General features: G+C 37.0%; 1 protein-coding gene across 1 annotated transcript in view; it reads right to left on the reverse strand.

Moving 5' to 3' along the window:
• The window catches only part of LOC103185540 (TIAM Rac1 associated GEF 1), an 87154-nt gene that overhangs the window by 22571 nt on the left and 37620 nt on the right, over positions 1 to 26963 (reverse strand). Inside the window, exons 8-15 of the mRNA XM_042334263.1 lie at positions 23121 to 23267; positions 21141 to 21215; positions 19181 to 19348; positions 12701 to 12802; positions 11764 to 11842; positions 9754 to 9843; positions 8467 to 8688; positions 6505 to 6587 (exon numbers count right to left, since the gene is read on the reverse strand). Of these exons, the coding sequence (XP_042190197.1) occupies positions 6505 to 6587; positions 8467 to 8688; positions 9754 to 9843; positions 11764 to 11842; positions 12701 to 12802; positions 19181 to 19348; positions 21141 to 21215; positions 23121 to 23267 (966 nt within the window). The remainder of the gene's footprint in view (positions 1 to 6504; positions 6588 to 8466; positions 8689 to 9753; positions 9844 to 11763; positions 11843 to 12700; positions 12803 to 19180; positions 19349 to 21140; positions 21216 to 23120; positions 23268 to 26963) is intronic.

The following is a 26963-nucleotide window of genomic DNA, read 5'->3' on the forward strand; positions in this document are numbered from 1 at the left end:
GTTCAATCAATAACAATTTTAAATAATCCATATTCCTTTTAATTTCTCTAAATTCAAGCAAGCATTGGTTGTTTCAAAAACTATACAGGGCAGATGGCATTTTCACAAATTACAAGACAAAGACACAGCTGTCGAGTTTAAACATCATCCACTTACACAATTTTGCCTTTAAAACAGGCTCAAGTAACATCAATGACGAATCAATCGTAAAAATACACGAAAACACTAAAATATGTTAATATTCCTTGCAGCCACAATACCTTTAGAATCTTTATAGATTCACCTGAAGACGATTCCAGCCATTACTGGATAAGAACTTTGATGTAACAGATATTCTTAGGTAGAAACTGATGTCAAAAGCTAATAAATCTTTGCGTAGCTTTTGGTGATGTCACTTTCTCAAAAAATCTTTTTTTCTTAAAAGGGACGAGTTATTCTCAATTTTGTTTTAATCAAACTGAAACACTAAACATTCTTTCATGAAAGTCACCACTGCTGCAATCCTGCGAGGTTAGATGTAATGCAATTAAAGGGTTGGGCGTACGAGTCAAAACTTGTATTTCACAAGGTTGAAGTGAAGCATTACATAGACTATAAGAGTCCAGAATGTAAAAAGAAATTCAGGAATGCAGGTTTGAAATATATTTTTAAAATTCTTTAAAATGCGCACACCAGTTCAGCTGAGTTCTGTCTGTTATGGTGGCAAAAAGGGAAATGCATGAAGTCCATAGATAGTTACTGTGCAATTGCTAACACTTACAATGCCACTGACATTTATTTGTGCTGAGATGCTACCTTACTCTGAGTACCATGCATGCTTCTGGGTCTAACGTTGGCAATGTTCTTTTAGATTCTGACTAGCTGCAAAATTGTCACATCAAAATTTTAAAAACATTTTAGCTCCAGGGAGGATTAAAATTAAAAAAAAGGTAAGTGATCATTCAAAGAGTTAGTAAAAAAGATAACAAAATATTTAAAATACACAGAATAGGTAAAACACTCACCTAAAATATCCTGTAGAAAATAACAAAAGAGAAAATAGAAGAGGAAAGAAAATAAGAAATATGAAGTTTGTTTGTAATAATTTTAAATGGTTATTACACTAAACTGAACTTGCCAAGAAAAACGCTGAAAGAGATCTAGGAGTGCTAGCTACAATGTAATAAACAAGCAATAAACAAGGCAAACTGAGGCTGAGCTATACAGTAATCCTCGCATTTGATATAGCATACTTATCACGTCATTGGGACGTTTCAAAGTACTTCGTAGGATATACTGTAAAGTGGACTGACTGTATTTTGTGGGCGAAACACAGCAGTCAGTTGCACACAACAATGTCCCACATACAGCCATGCAATGAGTGAGTAATTTTGTTTGGGGGGGAATTGTTGGAAAGGACACCGGGAGAAACTCCCTACTCTTTTTGAACAATACCCTGGGATTTTAACATCCCACTGAACAGGCAGATGACTCATGCGAAGGACAATGCAACACCGACCCCAGCACTGCATCGGAGTATCGGCTTTGACTATGTGAATCCAAGTCCCTACGTGGGGCTTGAACCCATAACCCACTGACTGAGAAGTTAGAATGCTACCACTGCACGATATATTAGTGCGAAATTAGTTGAGTTTAGATTCCCAGATGCTATTCTCCGACTGTACCGTGCTCTGGTCAACCCACACCTTGGATATTGCATCTGGTCACTGTGACATAAGGGTGTGTCTGGGCCCTAAAGGCGGTGCCGAGGAGAGCAACAAGGATAATACCCAGTGTTAGAGGAATGAATAGACAAGCTAAGGCTCTTCAGTCTTGAGAGAAGACAATTCAGAGGAGACCTCATAGAGGTATACAAAATTTTAAATGGGATTGAAAAGGCAAAGCCAGATCAATAGGATGTATCATGACATAGATTTGGAGAAGAAAAGGGCAACTTCAGGACAGGAAGTCTTTCTTTAAGCAGAGGGTAATCAACGATTGGAACACAGAACCTTTGCCAGAAAAGGTGTTCGAGGCCAGGACATTTAAAAAGCAGCTTGATGCAGTGATGGGGGACATTAGGGTGGGTGTTCTGGAGGGATGAGATCTTAAGTGCCGAAGGTCTTTCTTCACCCTGACCGATCTTGTGATCTTGTATTACTTTTCTCTATCTGAAAATCCATCTCTCTCTCATATCCTTACAAAGCTGTGTTTTGCATGTGAACGTTACTATATAAATTTGATTTTGTTGTTGTTTCTTAAACGCCTTTCTTTCAGTTTTCTCACTTTGGATCTTCTTTTTATAACTAGGATGAAAGCACATTGTGGGGTAGCACAAGAGCATATAGAGCTCCTATAGGCAGATTGAATTGGTTGATAGAATGGAGAAATCATGATCTATTAACTAAGAGTATATTATTAACTATTAAATAGGAGTTCTGTATCTCAGTGGTTAGAACAATCACCTCACAAGCGTGATGACCAGGGTTTGATTCCCAGCAGGACGAAATGTTGGGAAAGTTTCCTTACTCCACACGCCTCTGTTCACTTAGCAGTAAGTAGAACCCAATTGTTAGTCAATTAGCGGTTTCCGAAGGTAATAATCCCTTTAAAAAAAAATAATAATAATTTGGTCACTCAATCCACGACTGATAGTGGGATACTGCTGTGCACAATTGGCTGCCATGTTTCACTCCACTTTACAATGTATTCCGTGAAGCACTTTGAGATGTCTCAAAGACATAAGGCGCTATATCAAATGAAAGGATTATTATTAACGAAGAGTATAAATTGTGTTTCCTAAGAGCTAACCTTGCACGCTAATGTGTGTAGTGAATGATGGCCTTTACCAGTAAAGTGAAAGGACCCTTGCTGGACCAGCTACTCCAGACTCTTAGTGAACCTAATGTAATAGGACACATTGCAATACAATGAACAGTTAACTTTTCAAAAGAGTGGTGACCTTTACAATGGTCCTAAAGGAATTGTGAAAGGAACCCAAAACATAAAATTTGTCCATGTCATTTTTAATGCCAAAGCTTAGCATTTTCCTTACAACACTCCATAGTACAATCAGAGCCCTGCCAAGAGTTCTGTTATTGTCTCCTTTGGAAACTTTATCTTTCTTATGTTCCTTCACCATTTCCAGATAACTCAGCTATGTACAATACACACATTATGTCTTCTGAGCTACCTTCAGCCCTCTTCTATGACATGTCTATACTAATGGCTTTGGCACAGGGTTCCCTCCTGCTTCTGTAATGTGTTTTACTTCACCCCATAATGCTACACCACCTACACTTTCTTATATTTGCCAACAGAAAAATGGCACAAAAGTAGATTAAAATATTACTCACACTAATTTTCTCTAAAGCCACATCACATTCTAAGTTGTATTGCATGCAATTTGAAATAATTTGTCAAATACCAAGATGCATTCATGAAAACCACAGCTTTAATAATTGTGACTCTCCAAAACTTTCCTCTTTTGTGTCTTCTCAGTATTCAAGATTACAGGTCACCTGTACATGAGGCAAATTGTAGTGCCAGACTTTTGCAATACAAATGACCTGATTTGAAGGCCTTGATTTTTTAAAAATTATTTATTAAAATGCATTTATTGTGAAAATTGTGAAAGAACAGCTAACAAATGAATAACTATTCTAATGTCAATTTTTAAAATTCATACCATTTATTGTACTATGGCAATGATTATTATTGACAAAATGCAGGATTTTGCTTCTATGATGCCTCCGCTGTTGAAATATTAACACATTTGAAGAAAAAGAAGCATTTAAAGCAAACACACTTTGAAGATTCTTTAATTTTCCCACACATGTCCACAGTAAATCTATACTAATAAAGACAAAATGTCTGCCTGTGTGTCTGTCTGTCAAGAACCAATTGACGTAGAGACATGATTTATACCTCATCGGAAAGATCTTGCATGGAGGAATGTCATGGGCATATTTGGAGGGGAATCTCCTATTGTTGATGAGCTATATTAACAAATATGTTACAAAATACTTTAATAATAATAATCCTTGCATTTGATATAGCGCTTTTCATATCTTCTAGACGTTTCAAAGCGTTTCACAGAATATGCTGTAAAGTGAATTGACTGTATATTTGTGGGCGAAACTCGACAACCAATTGCGCACAGCAGTATCCCACAAACAGTCGTGAAAATGACCAATTTATTATTGTTTTTTGTTTCGGAGGAATTATTATTGGACGTGTGGAGTAAGGAAACTTGCCCAAGGTTTCGCTCTGCCTGGAATTGAACCCAGGTGTCTCGCTTGCAAGGCGAGTGCTCTAACCACTGAGCTACAGGACTCCTTTAATTAAGCCCCCAAAAACGTATGGATGATATTCTGCAACAAAGTAGCAACAGAGGTCACACACCCTTCTAGAGGGATACATCTATACTACGAAAGACAAAATATCTGATGTAGCAATACCAACAGAAATCCTCCCACAGGAGTCCTCCCAAAATGATGTGTGTGCAAATATGTGAACAAGGAATGCTAATGAGTTCAATAGCACATTTTCTTGATCTTAAGGGATAAAGATACCTAAGAAGCCTTTCAAGGACAAATAAAAATGCCACTCGAAAGAGAGGCCGATTAAATGTAACTGGTTGCAAGTGTAGCTGCAACGGGTACTAGTATCATATAAGGTGTGAATTGGGAGTATAATTTATTATAGATATTACTAAAAATGTACTGCTAAAACCAGCAATATTTTGTGCTGCTGTCTGTGAGACTGCCGTGTGCAAACTGGCTCCACCTTCACTGACAAAATACAAAGTCTTTATAGTACATCCCTTGAGGCACTTTGAAACACTCCTAGTTAGTAATGGTAGAGCAAAGGCTCAGTTTGGTAGCACTCTCGCCTCTGAGTCAGAAGGCTGCGGGGTTCAAGTCTCAAGTCTGGACTTGGAATCACATAGTCTAAGATGACACTCCAATGCAGTGCTGGGGGGTGTTAACTCTTGGATGAGACGTTAAACCGAGGTCCCATCTACTTGTTCAGGTGGGCGTTAAAGATTCCATGGCACTATTTGAAAAGAGAAGGGAGTATTTTCCGCTGTCCTGGCCAATAAATCCCCCAAATAAAATTGGTCACACAATAATAATAATAATCTTTGCATTTGATAATCCATGGCTGTTTGTGGGACATTGCTGTGTGCGACTGGCTGCTGCATTTTCCCCACAAAATACAGTCTATCCATTTAACAGTATGTCCTGTGAAGTGCTTTTAGATGTCTCAGTGACATAATGAGGTGCTATATCGAATGCAAGGATTACTATTATTATCCTTCCAGTGTGAAAGAAGTTATACCAAATGTAGGGATTATTCTTATTTATTATGGAGGCAGAAGGCACGAACAAATTCAAGAACAATTAGCTATTTGGTGAAGAAATCTGTTGAAAGGTAGGAGAGACAGTATTTAATGTGTTTTTTTAAAAAACTTTGGGATGAGCTGGATAGACTGCAATGGTCTTTTCCAGGTCTGAAGATATAAATGTTATACAGCAGAGAAATAATAAAAATAAAGAAAACTGTTTCTCAAACCCTGTTTGTACTAATAGTCAGATCTGGATTGATACTAGGCACTCTTACTTCTGAAATATTTTTTTTCCCCTACAATAAACAGAACTAGATAAATACCTAAAAAGGAGTAAACTACAGAGGGATGAGGAAAGGGCAAGTAAATGGGACTGAAAAGATGGCTATTAAAAGAGCCACCTCAGAGACGATGGGCGAAATGGCCTTCTTCTGTACTGTAAATGTCTATAGTTCTCTAATTCTATTTACAATACAGAAGAATTGGTTTCCATTGAAACACATGCCTATTTATTTGTCATGATGCTAAAATTCCAAAATCATGAGAAGAATCTACTGTTGAATAAGAATTCTTACAAAAGATGCAAAGGTATAGCAAGAACAAATAGATTAAAGGAACAAAAAAGATAAGTTATTAATCAGCATTTCACTATATGATTTGCATGGGCTTTCACAACGATGCTAATACAGCAATATATATTGACTTAATAATAATAATAATACTCCACATCTCACCAGTTCTGGCCAGGCTCCTCTGGCTCTCCATCACCGAATGGATCAACTTCAAGATCCTCACTCTTGTGTTCAAATCCATTCACTCCCAAGCACCTCCCTACCTCCTCAAACTCCTCACTCCCCAATCCATCACCCGGCGCCTCCGCTCGACTGGCACTGGCCCCCTGCTCGTCCCTCGCACCCTCCGCCCCACCATCGGAGGTCGTGCTTTCAGTCACTACAACCCAAAACTCTGGAACAATCTCCCTCAATCCCACTGCCTTGTTCCCTTTCTCCCCTCTTTCAAGTCCCGCCTGAAGACTTTCCTGTTCGACCGTGCTTATGGCCACCTCTCCCCTCCCCCTGGCTTGGAGTTAGGCTCTGCCACTGTTAAGTGCTCTGAGACGCTACCAAGCGTTGAGGGCACTATATAAGTGCAAGTTGTTGTTGTTATTGACTTACTTTGCGTGCTTCATCAGTTTCAAGTGATGCAGTGAATTTTGCTTCACAATGGCTAGGTTCCATATGGTTCTTTATGTTTTTTTCTGCCCAGAAATTAGAAAAGTATAATGAACCATTGAGAGAAACAATTCATAAATAACTCTTAAAAGTTGAAATACATAAATATTAAAAATGATAAAAAGGAAGCACACTCTTTCTTAAAACTATGTGTAGGTAATCCAATTTTTAATTATTCGATTAGAGGAATGTAACAATTCTCAATAGAAATATCAAATGCTTCAATAATATGATGTAATTATTCCTACCCTAGAGACAAGCTATTATGTTTCCAGGTCCATTTCACCAAAAGATGCAAAGTTCATATGAAATGATAATAGGATAGGTTTAGGATGACAGGATTACCATTTTGAACTCAATTAGGGCATATCAGTTATCTTTATTTTAAATAATTCTGAAAATGTAAAAGGACATCGACAGCAGCTGCAAGGTTACTTCAAGATCCCTATAATTATTTTGAAAGGCATTAAGTATCACAGTCAATGAGAGCAATAGTGGGACGGTTTTGCACTTAATATTAATAGGTTTGCTGTTTCTGAACATGGTTCCCTTGCACCATGATTATAATTTTCTTTTCTCTCTTTATTCCACCTTCTCTTAAATTAATCTTGTTGCTTTTGAATACACTGTTGCTGAGCTGCCTCACCATGGTTGTGTGTGCTTTCCAAGGGTAGAAGAAATTAGACCAACGGTGGAAGTACAAAAGAGAATTATTATTATTATTATTAGAATAGTTATTATTATTATTAGAATAGTTAGCAGTTCTGTTTTTGGCTGCCAAGGTGACAACATATTTGGCCTAATATTAATGCTAAACATGCCAACATTTGTGCATTCCAACTCAAAACAATTTAACTTTAATATCTATTGTTCTTCATACTGTGATTGTCCTCTTTTGTGCATGGATCAGACTCCCTGACCCCAGCTCGGGTCTGAAATGCTGTACACTGTCCAGCGCCTTGGGACGTCCTCCCAACGTCAAAGGGGCTATACAAATGTAATCTTGTTGTTGTTGTTGTAAACCATTTAACAAACTATCCTCCGAAGGCATTGGAGTGAGAGAGAGAAAAAGAGGGAGGGAGTGGAGGATTTTTAACTCCATATTACATCAAAATATCTCAAAAGAATTTCACAGGTAATTACTCCCATGTTTAGTAACTCATTTTGTAGGCAAACATCCATCCTACAATCGTAAGATGAGCCACCTCTCTCCCTTTTTGAATAGTGTCATGGAATATTTAACATCCATCTGAACAGGCAGATGGAGATGGGTTTAACGTTTTAAAAAAAGAATGAAGATAATGTTGGACTCCCACAATACTGCACTGAACTATCTGCCTAGATTGTAGCTCAAACTCCGAGGGTTGAACTGGACCTGGGGAAATATGCTTGACATTAGTCAAAGCACTGTTTGGCTTTTAATTGAGACTTGGAGAGATAGGCATGTCCTCGCTGCTGTAAGTGAAAGCTCTAAATAGTGGATCCGACTTAGGTGGACAGTACTGTGTGTTGTCCTGCACGTACAAACACGGGAATGCACAGACTGGAAAAGAATGTGTGATCCATGTGGCTCACAATCAAGTTTTTTTTTTACAAATAAACAATCCTACACTTATCTGTCTTATACCCCTTCAATTGAATTCTTTGTGAAATAACTATCCAATTCTCTTTTGAATTTCTGACACAAATTCAGATAGTCATACTTAATAATTTTAACAAAGAATAATGATGGCAAAAAAAGGTTATGCAATTACCTGAGTATTTTTTGGAAGTTCCCTAAGGCAAGTGATACAAATTATCTTCCTGGCAATTTCTTAATTCTATTAACATCAAAGAACTCTAATTATATCACTGCTGCTGAAAAATCCTGACCTCAATAAAGAATGTTTGAAAAATACCACTTACCATGTCTACTTTGATGGTGAACAAACCCACCATCAACCAACTCATCTGATACTCTGACTCGCCTTGGAGGAGAAGCACAGAACGGACCATCTGCTAGTTCACAATATGTCCGTATTGTGAGAGAAAGTGAAGACTCAGATAGCATTAGCTTCAAGTCAGATATATTCAGATCTTCAGCTTTCTGTTTATTAATCTCTAAAACTTCATCATCTGTTTTCAGACCTAAAAAATGTAAAATAGAAAATATAAGTATTAAGAAAGTACAGGTTTAATAGGTAGCACTCATCTTCCACAAGTTTAGTTTATTTTTAAAATGTTTTGGTCTTCCAGAAATTACAATAAATGTTCTTGTGGATTTCTTTTAACCATCTCCCTGATGCAATATTACCATCCTTGCAAACAGGAAGTAAGCTATTCCTAAGGTCTCAGTCAATATTTGAGTGCAAAAACAGCAGCCGAGAAAAATCAATCACCAATTTTCCTATGGAAAAGAGCCTAACCTTAATGTTCATTGAAATGAACAGCTTCTTGCATTTGCAACTTTAAAGATCAATACTGGTGACTATGTTTAGTTGCTGCCCTGTAAGGGTTAAACTGGCAACAAATAAATCTGGTTGCTAAAATGTTAATAAAAACAGTAGAATCTAAACTGGAGTTTTGGAAGATGCCTAAGTTCTGCTCTGAACTCATCAAAAGATTTAATTGATCATCTAAAGCATGTTCAATACCTCAAAAAATGAACACAAATTGGCATGGCATGCAAGCGTCACTGTGAATAACAAATTGCAGCAAGGGCAAGTTGCAGTACTGAGGTAAGTATTATTGCAAAGTTTATTGGATATAAATGAAAAATGAATACAAGAATGTGCAGTAAAAGATCCATCTGGCTCTTTCCAATTTACCCCCACGCCCTCCTGCCTGCCACAGATAATGAAGAACTTGTAAATAAAGCAAGTAGTTTTGAAAGAATGTTCTAATAAAGTTCTGTACTAGTCTATTTCAGTGCTTATTCCTCTTCCTTTCTTAGATTAGATTCTCTTTGACACAATTTGAAAAATGGATGGGAGTTTCTTCCAATGCCCTGATCAACAAGGCATCGGATAAATTGCTAATTCACTTCATGGCTGTTTGAGGAACATTGTTGTCTGCACATTGTTTTCCATGATTACCGAAAAATACATAGTCACTACATTTTGCAGCACTTCCCTATGAAGTACATTGCGATACTGACAACATACTGTATAAAATGCAAGGATTATTAGTGATATGCAATGAGAACAATATTACCTTTACAGAAAGCTAGACCCTCTTCTTTCACATCTGTTATAAGCATTCGATGACGTGAGTCCTCCTCTTCAACTAAAGACACACAAAATCCTAAGTAGAGCAAAAGGATATAAAGACCATGCAAAATTAAAACATTGGCAAAAATGTTAAAATGGTCTGAAAAACAACTCAATATTTTAAAATGAGAAAACTGATTGCTTTCCCTTCTTTTTAAAATATGTGGGACATTACAACAGCAGCAGCAAGGACAATTTTACAATTAAAATGATTCAAAAAATAACTACTACAGATTAAACAAATACTTTATAAGAATACATATTTTATAAGAAATAATATACACTTAACATGGTAGGGATTACTAACAAAATACTAAAGCATATGATTTAGCACATGTTCTCCAAATCATTTTTAGGAACATAGTTCCAAACTAGATGAGAAGAAATAAGTGCCATTGTCAGAGACAGGTTTACAAAGATGTAAAAATGTTTTCAGTTACAGTGCAACTATCATTATCCTCTCCCAAACCATAACGACTGCATGCAATATTTTATACATACAAATATAAATATCTTTTTTTATTTGCCAACTTAAGATGACAGATTGCTGGTTACTTTAATTTTATGAAAAGTCAGTTTTAAAATATGTTGGATAGCTGCAACAGAGTATTTGTCCAGCTCAGGCCATCAGGGCTTTGACTGCAAAGTTACACACATGCCTATACATGTCCATAACTCCATGCCTGCCATGGGTTAGTACATACCTAGCTAACTTCTGCCGGGTGTGGCTGCTCAAAGCCAGATCAATCCTGGTCCCCCACGGAGGAATTTTTGAAAACATGATAATAATTTTGACAACCTACGGGTTTCAGATCCAGAATCTTGCAGTCCCAAGTCCAAATCTCAGCTAATTCAACTACCTCTGATACTTGAAAATTAAATTGAATGTTTTGTTTGCTCCCCAATATTTAATGTTCACCCCTCCTTTTCTCTTCTAAATGTACTGAAGCGGTGTCATCCATGGCACCAGTGTGAATTCTAGCTACAATTGTTTAAAAATTAAAATCCTATTATGTCACTTCATTAGTCCTATAAACATCCCATATTATAATTGATGATAATGGAAAAAGTGTAGTGTAGATGCGCTAGAATATCACCAAGGATCAGGGGTTTCAGTTATAAAGAGAGAATTATGAAGTTAAGAGCTTTTGAATAGAGCTTTTTCACGGGAGCTGAAAAGGCTCATGATTAAACTAACAGAGGTTTTAAGGATTCTAATAATAATAATCCTTGAATTTGATATAGCGCCTCAACATGTATTCGAGATGTCTCAAAGCGCTTTTCAGAATATACTCTCAAGTGAATTATATTTTGTGGGCGAAACGCGGCAGCCATTTGAACACAGCAGTGTCCCACAAACAGTCGTAGATTGAGTGACTATATTTTTTTTAAAAAAAGGGATTATTTACCCCCAGAAATGCTATCTGCCACTCAACTAACAACCAGGTTCCTACTTACTGCTAGGTAAACAGAGGCATGTGGAGTAAGGAAACTTGTCCAACGTTTCGCCCTGCCCGGGAATCGAACCCAGGTCCTCTCGAGAGTTTTTCAGAATTCGATTCCAGTGAAATAAAGCTTTTTTGTTGGTGTTAACAGCCACACCACTGTTAATCACTCCAAGACGCTACCTGCATGAACAGCACTATATAAATGCAAGTTGTTTATGTTTTGATCTATGTGGCTTTCAATGGTTCAAATCCCTGCTCACTTGCGTATTGTAAACTGTATCATGTGCAATAATGTACTTTTATAAATCAATCTCAGATCAAACCTGACCTTAAGATTGATTTTGATTATATTTATGCCACTAGTCACTGTAGTGAAAATAAGAAAAAGTACAGTGAGTGGCTTGACAGTGATTTATAATTGATATAAAGCATACAATTACAATTCTTCTTCAACAGATTAGTCATATACAGCAATAAATACATTTAATGTTTTACATATTCCTTACCATAATTAATAGAAGCATCAGACTTATCAAACTGAACATGACGAATAATTTTGGGACAAATTTCAATTTCTTGGAACAACTGAGAAAACAAAATATCTTTGTTAATTTCAAAATTGTGCAAAACCCATGGCATCAGATAATGTATCCATCTATAGAAACAACTAACAATTTTAAGTATTTGTCAGTGAATATGAAGTGTTACATTTGCATTATATTAGCATGTTCCTAACACCTAATAATTAAAATTATTTGATATTCACTTTTCACTATGAATCTTAATACTGCATTAGAAATACCACTCGTTTCTCTCAGATAGTTTTGTGCCTCTCCATCTGCAATTTGTTTCCTGTATTCAGATGTGTAACTAAAACTGCTCAGCAACATGTGAAAATGTGGTGGATTAAAATAGCTAGGCTCCTCTAAATTTGTTTATTACATTAAATTAGCTCAATGGGCTTCAGTTTACTTCAGTTGAGAGCACTGTTCCCTCTGGTTTAGAAGGTTTGGGGTTCAAGCCCACAACAGGACTTGAGTTCATAAATTAGGCTGACATTCAAGTGCTGTATTGGGGAAAGCAGTGTATCCTCAGTGGTTGTATCTTGTAGATTAGATATTAAACCAATATCCGTTCTGCCTGTTGCGGTGATTGTTAAAGATCCAATGCTAACATTCAAACTTATGTTTTGGCCAGTACTTCTTCAGATTAATTGCTCTTTCATCTCATGGTTACTTGTGTGACCTTTCTTAGTTCAAAATCTGAGACTATTAAAAAGTTGCTTTCAAGAGGTTTCCAGGCTGCGTACTTCTGCTGTTTGGTAAACTTACTTACCTTAGAACTGTGATTAATAAACCCACAGTGGCAAGGTTATCATAGTTGAATAACAATAATAGTGTTAAATTTTATATACTTTCATACACATAGATTCAGTCTACCTACCAACTCATGAATAATGTCCTGCTTTGGTATATAGTATTGCACATGGTTGTCCACTGTAAACTTCAAACGCACATAGTAATCACCTGGCTCCAAATTTTGTGCCTAGAAAAAACAAAAAACAGGAGCAATAGACAAACGCAGATAAATATGAAGATTAGTTTCCCTGACAGCTTAGAAAAAAAGTGAAATAAAATTATAATTTTTTTTAGTAGAATTTGAAAATCAGGGGAGAAAGATTACATTACTTCACCTAGAATCATTTAGTTATTTTGTGCAAAATGTAACATAGAATGAATGTAAAGACTAGGGTTTTTGGATTAGAATGGAATAGTTAGCACCAATGAGTGAACCAGCACTAGTTTATACTCGTGGCCAACACCTGTGCTGTCATTTCTACAATTATGATTCATAATAACTTAAGACTTTTTTAAACTCTCTCTTTATGCATTTTTTTTAAGTGGTCTGTTTGTTAGCTGTGGAGATATTTATGTTGAAGCCTTCAATGAAAATATTTCTACTGCTGGCAACCAGTGCACGATAGCCCTGTTCTATGAGCCAAAATCCTACAGTACACAAAGCATGAGAACACCAGCACCAGGAAGAACCATCCCCACCCATCATAATTATGTAGCCCTTTCAGAATCTTAATTGGGATTCAGAAAGCACTTGTTAGCATATTAAATTTGTGAGTTAAATAAGCATGAGGTAAATTATAGCTTCTACAGTAGCTCTTCACAGCAATAACATTTCTGAGAACAATTTGTATTCTTTCTTATCTAAAATTCTATTAATAACCAAACATCTGAAAACTTATTTTGTAAAGTTGACTGTCATCCATATAAAATATTTTAATTTCTTAAAAGTTTACCTACATGCGCTTATAACTAAATTTAAAAAATGTAACAATGAAACTTAACATCTGAATATAACTCAGTTAAAGAACAGTTTACATGAAAATGAATCACAACAAACTTAGAATAAACCTGTGGCAGGTTCAGAACAAATAGTGCTCATAAACAAAAGTGCAAGATTCTGTTTTAGTCTGTTGATTTACATTAGCTTCCATGCAGTCGCCAGCTACATTTGCTATGTTTCCATTTTTTTCTGATGTCTAAAATAGTTACAATATACATTTGCATTTATGTAACTCCTTTATGTCGGAGGATGTCTCAAAGTGCTCAAAAGCACTCAGTTTCAGATTGCTCTCACCTATTTCGCTAGGATTTAATAATGTGCAAACAGATGATGCAAAAACTAAAACGTAAAAGCAATCATATTTCCATTTATTGCTGGGTTTCTAAAGGTGTTTGCGGGACATATTACTAACTAACATACATGCTGGCATTATATTTCCAGAACAGAAAGTATAATTATAGTTTCTGATAGAAATATTCACTGAAAATAGAATAAAATTTTCAATAGATTAAAAAATATGCAAAGGCAAGAAACCTGAAAGAAATAATATAAAACAGAAATACACAGTATTAGCAATCAAAAGAGAATGATAGGTTAATACTTTGCGTAAGACTATTCTATCAGGAGTTCTAATGAGGAATCTCACTTGAAATGTTAATACATGATCTTATCCTTTCAATCTGCTGTGTATTTCTGGCAATGCTAACGTTTTACAGAATGTTATCTAATTCTCCTGGGGAAGGGCGGTAAGTGAGGTTTCCTGGGAGCTGAGCTGATTGCTGTCACCTATTTTGCTCTGCTCTAAAGTGACGTACTTGGTAATGGATTGTCAAAATCAAGTCAATCCACTGTAGCGGTCGCAGTTGTCCTGTTCTTGATCTAGGCAGATCAGCAGTACTCAGGACACCAATCATTATAGACCAGTCAGCCTGACTTTTTGACAGCACATGGGAGAGGCCGACCAAATACTGGGAGCAGGGATTCTTCTCAGTCAGCGATTACTAATTCCCAAACCAAAGCCCTAATAGTAGGACAGTCCAGGTTCACAAGCAGAGCTGTCCCCCTGCCAGGATCAAGCCAGCATATAACTTCTAATCATTCTGTAAGTTCATGGTGCCACTGAACATCAGCAGTAAAGTTAACACTTCACTCATTTGGCAAATTATGTAATACTCAGTACAGCCTACAGCAATTTTTTTCCAGCTTTTCAAGTGATGCTGAAAAGCACAGTGTGAGAGATCCAGGCAATGTCAAACTGCCACTTCAGTACTCAGTGCAGTAGTAATGCAGTTATCTGGACGTCATGCAAAATACTGTACTAAATTTCTTTTCAGGTAAGATTCAATTTGTCTCTCTACTCCTTCCTTATAACCTCTCTTTCTTCTATCTCATCCTCTCCTTGTCTATCTGACTTTTTCTCCCTGACCCTGTACCTAAATAAAGAAACTTAAGGAAATCTCACTATTTGTTCAAACACACATTGGGCAAGCATTCCACTGCTGGATACGATGTGCACGCGCTACGAACAGGTGCATGAGTGGCTAATGATTTTAGTGCAACATTACAGTAGTTTCGAGAAAATTTAAGGTGGCACATATTGTAAAGTGAAACATGGAATACGTGTAAGGAATAATGGGGCGATTGATAGCAAAGATGAAAAGCAAAAATAAGTCAAGTATGATCCTTAACTATTCCTTGAAATGATCGAGTTACTGTGAAGTAATTGTCAACATGCCAAATCAAATGCTGAGAAGCACTTGATTAAATCATTAAAAGTTATTCTGACATTAATGATAATCCTTGCATTTGATATAGCGATTTTTCACGCCTTCTAGGTGTCTCAAAGAGCTTCACAGAATAGACTTTAAAGTGAATTGACTGTATATTTGCGGGCGAAATGCGGCAGCTATTTGCGCACAGCAGTGTCCCACAAACAGTCGTGAATTGAAGTGATGAATTTTATTATTGTTTTTTTTGAAGGATTATTATCAGGCGTGTGGAGTAAGGAAACTTGCCCAAGGTTTCGCCCTGCCGGGAATCTAACCCAGGTCGCTTGCTTGTGAGGTGAGTGCTCTAGCCACTGAGCTACAGGACACAGTACAAATCACAGGTGAGGCCACCTTCCTGAAACAATGGTGTGCAGTTTTATTTACACTACCTCCTCAAGGTTATAGGTACATTGTAAAGATTTCAAAGAAATGTGACAATCAACAACAACTTGCATTTATATAGCACCCTTCATGCAGGGTAACGTCTAGGTGCTCTTAATTAAGGATGATTCAGACTTTTAGGGGCTATTAAGAAAGAGGAAGTTTCATATAAAGAAATTTAAATTGGTACACAATTACACAAGAAAGTATCCTGAATGTCATCACAATAATAATTTAAAAACAGTCTTAAAGAGCGTGTAGTAATAGTATATAATAACTTAAAGCTTAATTGATTCAGAAATGGGGTGGTTAATACACACGTTTGAGGTGAAATAGTTGATATTTCACATTACTATTAAAGTTTTCTATTAAAGATGTGCTCTAGAAAATGAGTTATCTTCAAACAAACCATAAGCATATTCTATAAATGGTTAAAGGGTTAAAAAATAAAAACAATTTGACTTAAAATAACTTTTTTTTAAAAATGGAACCATATGGTGTCATAACATCTCAAAGTGCTTCATAGGTAATTTATGTTGGTAAACGGTTCAGTTATTTGCACCATCAAAATCCCACAAACTACTATAAAGTGTATGACCAATTAATCTGGAGGACTGCTGGCCAGGATGTCGGGAGAAATTTCATTCTCTTTTCAAATGGTTATGGGATCTTTAAATTCCACCTGAACAGGTAGACAAGACCCCAATTTAACATCTCATCCAAATGAAAAGCAGCAATACAGCATCCTCCCAGTAACGTATTGGTGTTTCAGTCCAGTCTATAAGTTCAAGGACAAATGTCAAGTTTGAAACCACAAACCTTCTGTTTTGATCCAGACATGAGAATGCTAGCCACTGAGCCAAGCTGAAAAGGTTAGTGGCAAAACAGGAGTATGAAAAATATTCAATAAAAATACATTTTAGTGTGTCTACTGGAACTGAATGGTGACCATGTTAATGTTCATTACAGGCTTTTGAAATTACTATAACAATTGTGTGAAAATGAAATAAAATTCACAAACATTATGCAAGTACTTCTGTAGTAATTTTAACTCTATAAATGATAAAATAATGTACATTTGGAAGATGTTATCGACCTGGTTAATGATATTAACCGTACCTAGAATGGCAATGGCTGACTCTTAAAAGCCTGTAATGATACAACTAACTACTTGATATCTAAATCAATCACCTAGAAAAAGACTACTATACCAGAATGCTCCAGATTCTTAACTCACATTGTGAACTGAAGTGAGAAGATCAAACAAAAGGGTAAAAGTGCATGAGCTGATGTGAAAGACAGAGGAAAGAAAGCACAGATTACAGGATGTCAAAATATAGAAAAATACAAGCTAATTCACAACAAGCACCATTCATTCTTGCAATATTTAGTCATTGGTACTTAATCACAAAATTTGCACATGCGTGTGTACATACAGAAAATATTGTAACAAATGATATAATCCATGCCTTAGCTATATTTACAATTTGTCTAAATTTTGATGATTCACACAAATTATAGGAACCAATTACTGTAACATTTGCCCCAATAAGTATTTTGGACTCTGACCAACAAACATATAGTGATGCAAAACGTGATTCACCACCTAATAGCAGTAACCTATTTGTGGAACTCCAAAGCAAGATTTTCATTGTTTTAGATAAATAATACCACAGAATGAGTAACATTGGGCATTTACCCTCAATTTCATCACAAAATAAAAATCGATTGATCACATTCTATTGATTTTAACACCATCAAAATTATAAATATGGATCACATTAAGAAACAAAATGAATAAAAATAATTTAAATAAATGAGAACCATACTGTGTCATCCTAATACAATAACTGATATATCATGCTCTTCTGCACATATTAGCATAGTATTAGCAACAAATAGATCACAAAGGATAACAACGATTATCAGCAATAATCCACAAAAACAACAACAACAACAACAACAAGATTCCATTTATAGAGCGCCTTTCACGTCAGGAGGACGTCCCAAGGCGCTGCACAGTTGGGTCATGACCCGAGCAGGGGGGAAATGGTCAGGGTGAGGGGAGGGAAGGGAGGGAGAGAGGAGGGGGAAATGGTCAGGGTGAGGGGAGGGAAGGGAGGGAGCGAGGAGGAGGAAGAGAGTCGAGAGGGGAGCTGAAGGCACGGTCAAAGAGAAAGGTTTTGAGACCGGCCTTGAAGGAGGAAAGGGAGGAAGCAAGGCGAAGGCACTGGGGATGGAGTTCCAGAGCCTCGGGGCTGAGAGGCTGAAGGCCCGACCACCGATAGTAGGGCGGTTGGGGCGGGGACGTGGAGCAGACCGGAGCCAGAGGAACGGAGGGTACGGGCAGGTAGGTAGGGGGATAGTAGGTTGGAGAGGTAGGAGGGAGCAAGGCCGTGAATGGCCTTGTAGGTGAGGATGAGGATCTTGAAATCAATCCTCTGGGGATGGGGAGCCAGTGGAGGCGAGCGAGGTGGGAGTGATGTGGTCCCGAAGCCTGGTGCGGGACAGTACACGAGCTGCAGAGTTCTGAATGACCTGCAGCTTGTGGAGGGAGGTGGCGGGAAAGCCGGCGAGGAGAGAGTTCCCATAGTCCAGCCTTGAGGTGACAAAGGCGTGAACCAGGGTTTCAGCAGCGTGAGGGGTGAGTAGTGCCGTAATCTGGCGATATTCCGGAGGTGATGGAAGGCGGTGCCAGTTGTGGTGCGGATGTGAGGGAGAAAGGACAGCTCAGGGTCGAACAAAACGCCGAGGTTCCTGACTGGCTTGAGAGGTGGAGAGTGCAGCCTTGGATGCTGATGGTGTCAGCGCCTGAGGTGCGGAGGCGCTGACGTGAGCCAATCAGGAGGGCCTCGGTTTTTTGCACGTTGAGCTGAAGAAAGAATTCTAAATAGTGAATTCTGCAGTTTAAGTTTAAGACGACCCTTTGAAACTTCACTCAGATGCTGATCTCAGGTACAACTTCAGTGAAGCTGCACTCAAGTCAGAGGAGGTCCTTGGTGCTGTCTGGGAGCAATCTTTGTTCATGATTGGTCTGCTATTATTTGGCAAGGAGACGCTATAAAATAAACCTCCAAGTCAGAAATACCATGCCACTCAGCGTTTGGGACTTTGAAGCCCTCAAGAAATGTAATGTAAAAGCAATATTAGTCCTCTTCCTTAATTACCTCTTGCTTGTGTAAAGAAATAGGGAGAATCGACTGCCAAATAAAACTAATTGATACTTATTGCGAGATTAGGTCATATGCTTCAGTTCAAAGAACAAAAAAATTCTAATCCTACAAGAAAGTCCTGAGAGTTAAACATTTTAAAGACTGTCAGGATCCCTTACTTTTTCTATAATAAACCTTAAACTAGTAGATCTTAAACTTCATCAAGGCGTTGAAACAATAAGGAACATCAATGTTTAACATACCTTACATGCCGTTTCAAGAATTTCCTGCGCAGAGTCTCCTGGATGTATTGCCACTAAAAGGGGTTGATCATGTGGTAAAGAAACCCATGAGGGCACAAGGAAATCAGTAACCCAGCTGTCACTGTCAGATGTTTGTTGTTGAATACTGGTGGTCAGATTTTTTTCTCTCTATAGGACAAAGTAGATAGAAACGATACCCATCTTTTTTTTTCTTTGTAACAGTTAAGTCAATATAAGAAACTTTTTCCACACAATTCTTGAATTAAAAAATTCTACAGACATAGTGTCAGCCTGGCCTATGAACACTCTCACCTATGAGCTGGGCCAATAGAAGAATGTGGAAATATTTGCCGAAAATTGCGGGGGGATTTGGAAACATTGCGGGGGTTGGTTTGTGCTATTGAGGTACATTTTACTGCCAACCTACATTTTTTCACTTTATTAATAAAAACTAAACATGAAGAAATAACACATATTAGATTGCTGCAAAAAAAATTCTTCTTTAACATCAGTGCAAGCCAAAAAGGACACTCAGTTCCACTATCATGACTGCACTATATCAAATGCAAGGATTATTATTATTATTACCATAGGTACTATTACATAGTAAATCATTACTACGCTAACATATTCTCAGCTGGTATTCAAAACATCTATGCAGCAAGGCCTAAAAACAAAGTGACAACACAAATATGATCATGTAAATGGCTGTAAATGTGCTCAGAAGTATGCATGTGCTACAATTAACGAGACTGCTTCGAATAATAAAGTACAAAGTACAATCTGCAATGATTACAGGAGAACCTCTATTTACATGATTTATAGCTACAGAGAGCAATCCCTTTAAGATCCTATTCCTAATATACAGGAGACCTTCAACATCCACTCTCCCATAAACCACGAAGATAATGTAAGATTAAGTTAAATTAATATGCAGTGGCAAAGCACTCAATTGAGTAGACAATGCACAAATAATACATAATATTGGATACATGGCAAAATGTCTCTTACCTGGATGTTTTGCTCATTTTATAGGAAAAATATTGGTTTACTATTATATGCTTCATCTATAAAAAGTGTCTAGAACCGTACTATTTGGTGTACTAGCTTTAATTTCTCCTTTTTTAGGGAGGCTTACAAAGGTGAACTGCATAATTAGTAGTTATTTCTTTAAAAACATTGCATTGTGTACATCATCCATAATTGTGGTCATTATTACATTTAGTATAACATTGATAATCACTGCTTCATTATTTCTATATATATTATTCTCATACTACTGGCCACAATCAGTACTTGTGAGCTTATATATATTATTAGTAACTATGCTGGACCAATATTAATATCTGTGGTCACTAGCCAAGTACTGTTCTTTATCGAGATAATGGGTCAATGCTTACAAAAGTTTCTTCACTAATTATATAGTACTAATTATAATTAAACACTCTTCACTGAAAGCTCAGCACCCCTTTGCCATAACATAAACAGCAATTGTATTCTGCTTAAGATAGCTGGATGTACAGTAGTGTTATTGCAATAAACGGTGTGTTGATATACTTGTTCTGTGGTGAAAAAAATATAAACTGCTCTTCGTTGGTTTATGCATGTTTGCTGTTATACTACCTGATTTTAAAATTATCCTGGTTGAATTATTCAACTGTAATTTTTTTTAATTAAAAAAAAGCAATTTATGCACGCTTTTAAAGAGTAGTGAATTTTGCATCGATCATCCTTTCTGACAACCCGTTCCAGTCATTAATTACCATCTGGATAAAGAAATACTTCCTGCCGCCTGGCCTGAAATTGCCCTTTGCAACTCTAAATCTATGTCCTCTTGTTCTCCTAATACATTTGAAAGTACTTGTGAGAATGCAAACTGCAGTGCCAAAGCAACGCATTTAAGGCATCTATAAATAATTCCATCTCTTTAGTGAAGCAAACACATTCAACAAACACTTACACTACGATCTACTGAACATTCATCAAAGATGCCTTCCAAAGATTTCTTCAGTGTAGCTTCATTATCATCAAAGACCTAGAAAAATATCATAAAGATGTAAAAGTTTATAGAAAATGTAAATCATTAAATTAGGATTAATTTGTTTCTTTTCTTCTCTTTTGCTGTTTGATTCTCCTTAATTTAAAATGTTTACAATGTAAAAAGTGTCCATTCAACCCACCATGTTTGTTTCTGTTGTTGCTAGCTTCCCTTCTCCCCACACACTGGAACTACCTATTCTTATTCCAGTACCTTACCCTTTATTATTTTTCTTCAGTATTTATCCAATTCCTTTTTAAATGCTGTTATGGATTCAGCTTTGACAGCCACTGGAGTTCTTTAACTAGCGAATACATTTTTTAAAAATCATAAAAATCGCCACATTCAGTACAACTGGGGATTTCAATCTGAAATGTCACACCAATGATTGTTATTTACAGGAATCTAAAGGACTACAAAAGATGATTATGACCCAGCAAAGTTAAAAAGAAGGCACTCTATCACTCATACCCTTCAACAATTAGTTACAGTGGAGCCTTGTTAGAAGAAGGTCATTGCAGTCCATAAAATTCCAACGTGCCTTATAAGGAGGCCACAACAGCCAGTTTCACTGAGTGTGTGCACAGCTGATTAGCTTGATTCCTCCTTAAAAAACGCCAATTTCTGGGTTGTCACATCAGATTGTCGCATGACATTACTTCCTGTTGGCTGTGCATACACAAAGCAAGAAGTGACATGAGTAGCAACCTGATGATACGGAAGTTGGCCATTTTTAGTGTGAGGGTGGCTAAACAGGCCTAAACCCAGATCATCATGTGTCAGACGATGTCACTTCCTATTCACTGCACATGTACACAGATTACGAATGCCAGAGGCAACCTGATGATTTGAAAATTAACCATTTTAGTGCATGAGCTGCCTGGTGTATGGGAAGCAAACAAGCTGGCTGTGAACATGTAAAATAAAGAGGTATACACACCAACGTGCAAAAATCAAATCGGGATTATAAAGAAATTTATTATAACAGGGATGCACTAAATCTAATTCCCTCTTGAATTTGTTGACCCAACTACAATCTAGATCAGGGTGGTCCAACCTTTTGGCTGCTGAAGGCTGGATGCCCTATTTAAGAAATGTTTGCGGTCCACATAAGCAATATTTTTGTGTTTCCCTCCAGAAATATAACATCTACGGGTTATGGGGGGAACAGGTGGGCCGGATAGGTGGGGGGTGCAGATAAATTCAGGTGGGGGGGTGGGCAGATCAAATTGGGCCGTCAGTTCGACCACCCTGATCTAGACCAATACTGCAATTTAAAATTAAACTTCATCTAATTTCACTAAATACAGATATATGAAACGCATTTATAAGAAATGGTAGGTGACAATCCGTTCACAGATAAATAAATGTGAAAAAAACAATTCCATCATATAATGGTACACATTAAAAATTAAACAGTAATATTGTGCAATATACAGCAAACAAATGTAAGCTTCACATTCTTTTCTGGGTTATATTACAATGGTTCACCTGATATGTTCAAACAGCTGATTGTCTTCCACCTCTACTTAAATGATCATGTTATAATGCCATTCCACACCGTGAACCAAGTTCCTGCTAATGTAGACCAGCAACCATGGTCTCCCAGGATTCCACCATCCCATGAATTATTTCCCTCATACCTGCATTGCAACCAGTAATTCTTTGTTCATGAAGGCATTATGGCTTGAGTCAGGTATCAATAACATACAATACAGTTGTACTGTAAATTGTACTGTTACCTCTATGTTGACGTATTGGAAGTCCCTTCTATGATAAAATGCTTGAGGGGATTGGTGAGAGGAAGGAATGCCATGTGCAAGTCATATATAGCACCTTTCGTAAAGGCATTAAAACTCTTTTTCCTTTACACCAATATAAATACAATGATAGAAATCTAACCTGATTAATGCTAGGTCTTTCTTTTGCTTTCTTTCTTGACGTTGTATCCAATCCCCACAAAGAAGAAAATCTGTTCCTCCTCTTGCTTACCGATCTAGAAATTACCTGAGATGGATTTTTCAGACCAATTTTAGTACGGACTGCCACCTAAAAAATATTACACACATCTTGAGGCACTAGTATTAATGCATATTGATTATGATTCTTTAACTAGCTGTTTTGCTATGCATATTCCTATACCCCAAGTAACATGGGAAAACAAAATAAGCCACATTTTTTAATTTTTCAGTTATAATTAATTTTGTACTGCATCTAAAAAATAATTATCATTCCACACAATTCTAGAATCTTCTGCTATATACAAAATGTAATTCCACAAAACACATATGCTCTTCAGAACAACAAATCAAAATTTTCTTTGCAGGGTCAGCATGACCTTCCTGGTTTTGTTTGCCATATTCTTATACCTCAAGTAACATGGGAAAACAAAATGTGCCATCTTTTTTCACTTTTCAGTTATAATAAATTTTTTTACAGCATCTATAAAATAATTATCATTCCAAACATTTCTAGAATCTTCTGCTATATGCAAAATGGCACATCAACAAAAACTGGACAGCAATTTCTTGTGAAATGCTCTGAGATGTTTTGATAGGGAAAGTTGCTACAAAATGAACATTCTTTCATCCTTGGAATAAAAACAGCAAATATTTCTTAAAGAAATAACTATAAAATAGTTAACTATTGGGGGAAGCAAATTGTTTCCGAGGGCATCAGTTCACACCAATAAGAAGTTATTTTTAATCATCACTATCTCATGAAGCAGCATTAACAATGATAGCCACTGGAGCCTTCAACAAATACTTGGGCTTGCTTCAGCTCCATATATAGTTATAAAGGCAGGGATGGGTTCACCTTTACAGCCAGTCACATAATAAGGAAAAAAATCATTTTTAAATTGAAAAATCTCTGTAAATGGCAGTATCCATCCACTTTTCTAAAGAATATAACTGAATAAGAAGTATCCTGCATTTATAATAAAGTCTACTATTAAAGTTGCTTGCATATTTCAACTGTTCTTTAGGGTAACATCACCAAAAAACAAAAAGGGTTGATTGCCTTCAGTTACTAAGTATGTAATACATTCCAGTGATGTTTGAAATAAATTACATATTCAAGATGGTCTAAACTAGTCAATGTTTGAGATAAAATCTAGGGTCTTCTTCTGGAAAAAAATGGAAAAGCAGAGCAGTATCTTCTCATTCCATGAAATTGTAATTCCACAACACATATATGCTCTTTAGAACAATAAATCAAGATTTTCTTTGCAGGGTCAGTATGACCTTCGTTTTTGTTTGCCTACTCAGGTTGACTCTTATGGTGACATTATGGAAAAGAAAGGTTTAGGGAGAATATGTTTCAACTAACATTACGTCTGTGGTTCTCTGATGAGTTTAATATTTTAAATATAAATTACTGTTGCTGAAATCTCATTGAGTGTCGAGGATTGTGGAAACCTGCTAATGCTGGGAGTGAATCTGATTGAAAGTCCAGGATTAACAGGACTTACAAGTACATAGACTGTAGCAAGTTTTTTTTCATAGTTTGGTAGATCACTGATTATTTCAAATCACATGTTCCCCTTAATTTTAATTTCAACAGAAAGCATCTCTCTAGATTTTCCATCCATTTTAATATAGAATTTTAATCTACATTATGTACATTTTCAGTGTTATTTTTAAAGCTGATTGAATTCATACACTTACATGTTCACTCTCAATTAAATAAAATAAATTAAAAGATCAAGATGACAGCATAAGAACATAAGAATTAGGAGCAGGAGTAGGCCATTCGGCCCCTCTAGCCTGACCCACCATTCAATAAGATCATGGCTGATCTATTCTAACTCCACCTACCCGCCTTCTTCCTATATCCCTTAATCCCTTTATCCACAAGAAATCTATCAATCTCAGTCTTGAATATGTTCAAGGAGTGAGTATCCACAGCCCTTTGAGGTAGAGAATTCCATAAATTCACTACTCTGAGTGAAGAAGTTGTTCCTCAACTCAGTGCGAAAGGGCTTACCCCTAATTTTAAGACTGTGACCCCTGGTTATAGTTTCTCCAACCAGGGGAAAAAGTCTCCCACTATCTATTCTGTCATGCCCCTTAACAATCGATCACCTCTCATTCTTCTATATTCTAGAGAATATAGGCCTAAATTGCTCAACTTATCCTTATAACTCATCCCCCTCATCCCTGGTACCAACCTAGTGAATCTACGTTGCACCCCTTCCAAGGCGAATACATCCTTTCTTAAATAACGAGACCAAAACTGCACACAGTACTCTAGGTGCGGTCTCACCAGGGCCCTATACAGTTGCAGCAAGACTTCCCTACTCTTATATTCTAACTCTTTTGTAACAAACGCCAACATACTGTTAGCCTTCCTAATTGCTTGCTGTACCTGCAAACTAACTTTTTGTGACTGGTGTCCAAGGACACCCAAGTCCCTCTGAATGCTAACACTATCTAGCTTCTCCCCTTCTAAAAAATAATCTGCTCTACTGTTTTTGCCACCAAGGTGGATGACCTCACACTTCCCTACATTATACTTCATCTACCACCTATTTGCCCACTCACCTAGCCTATCTATATCTCGTTGCATTTTTTTAATGTCATCCTCGGTTTTTACTCTCCCTCCTAGTTTATTGTCATCCGCGAATTTGGACACATTAAGTTTGATGTCCTCATCTATATCGTTGATGTACAACAACAACAACAACAAGATTTCATTTATAGAGCACCTTTCATGTCGGGAGGACGTCCCAAGGCGCTGAAAATTGTAAATAGTTGAGGCCCAAGCACTGATCCTTGTGGCACTCCACTAGTCACATCCCGCCAATCTGAGAAGGACCCATTTATCCCTACTCTTTGTTTTCTTCCCGTTAGCCATTCTTCAATCCATGCTAATATATTCCCATTAATTCCATGGGCCCTAATCTTGTGGATCAACTTTTTATATGGCACCTTATCGAATGCCTTTTGGAAATCTAAATACACTACATCCACTGATCTAATCTACTTGATATGTCCTCAAAAAAAATCTAAAAGATTTGTTAAGCATGACTTCCCTTTTGTAAAGCCATGTTGACTCTGTCTAATCATATTGTGATCCTCTAAGTATCCCATTACGACATCCTAAATTAAGGATTCCAGAATTTTTCCTACCACCGATGTCAGACTAACTGGTCTATAGTTAGTCTTTTCCCCATCTTTTCTCTCCTACCCTTCTTAAATAGTGGTGTGACGTTTGCGATCCTCCAATCAATGGGAACTGTTCCAGAATCCAAAGAGTTTTGGAAGATCAGACACAAGGCCTCCACTATCTCATGAGCTACCTCTTTTAAAACCCTAGGTTGCAGACCATCAGGTACAGGGGACTCGTCACTTTTTAATGCCAACAATTTCCCCAGCACCAATTCTTTGCTAATGCAAATTTCTCTAAGTTACTCCCTATCATTAGCCCCTTGGTTCATCTCTATTTATGGCAAACTTCTTGTGTCTTCTAAGTTGAAGACAGAAGCAAAGTATTTATTCAGGGACTCTGCCATATCCTTATTCCCCATTATAATTCCTCCTGTCTCTGCCTGTAATGGACCCACATTTACTTTTGCTAGCCTATTCCTCTTAATGTATTTATAAAAACTCTTACAATCTGTCTTAATGTTCCTAGCCAGCTTACCCTCATAATCCATTTTCTCACTCTTAATGAGCTTTTTGGTTTTCCTTTGTTGGTCTTTAAAACACTCCCAGTCCTCAGGTTTGCTACTCTTTTTGGCAG

This window comes from Callorhinchus milii, unplaced genomic scaffold (assembly GCF_018977255.1).
Source record: "Callorhinchus milii isolate IMCB2004 unplaced genomic scaffold, IMCB_Cmil_1.0 Scaffold4, whole genome shotgun sequence".
In the NCBI taxonomy this organism is placed as follows: Eukaryota; Metazoa; Chordata; class Chondrichthyes; order Chimaeriformes; family Callorhinchidae; genus Callorhinchus; species Callorhinchus milii.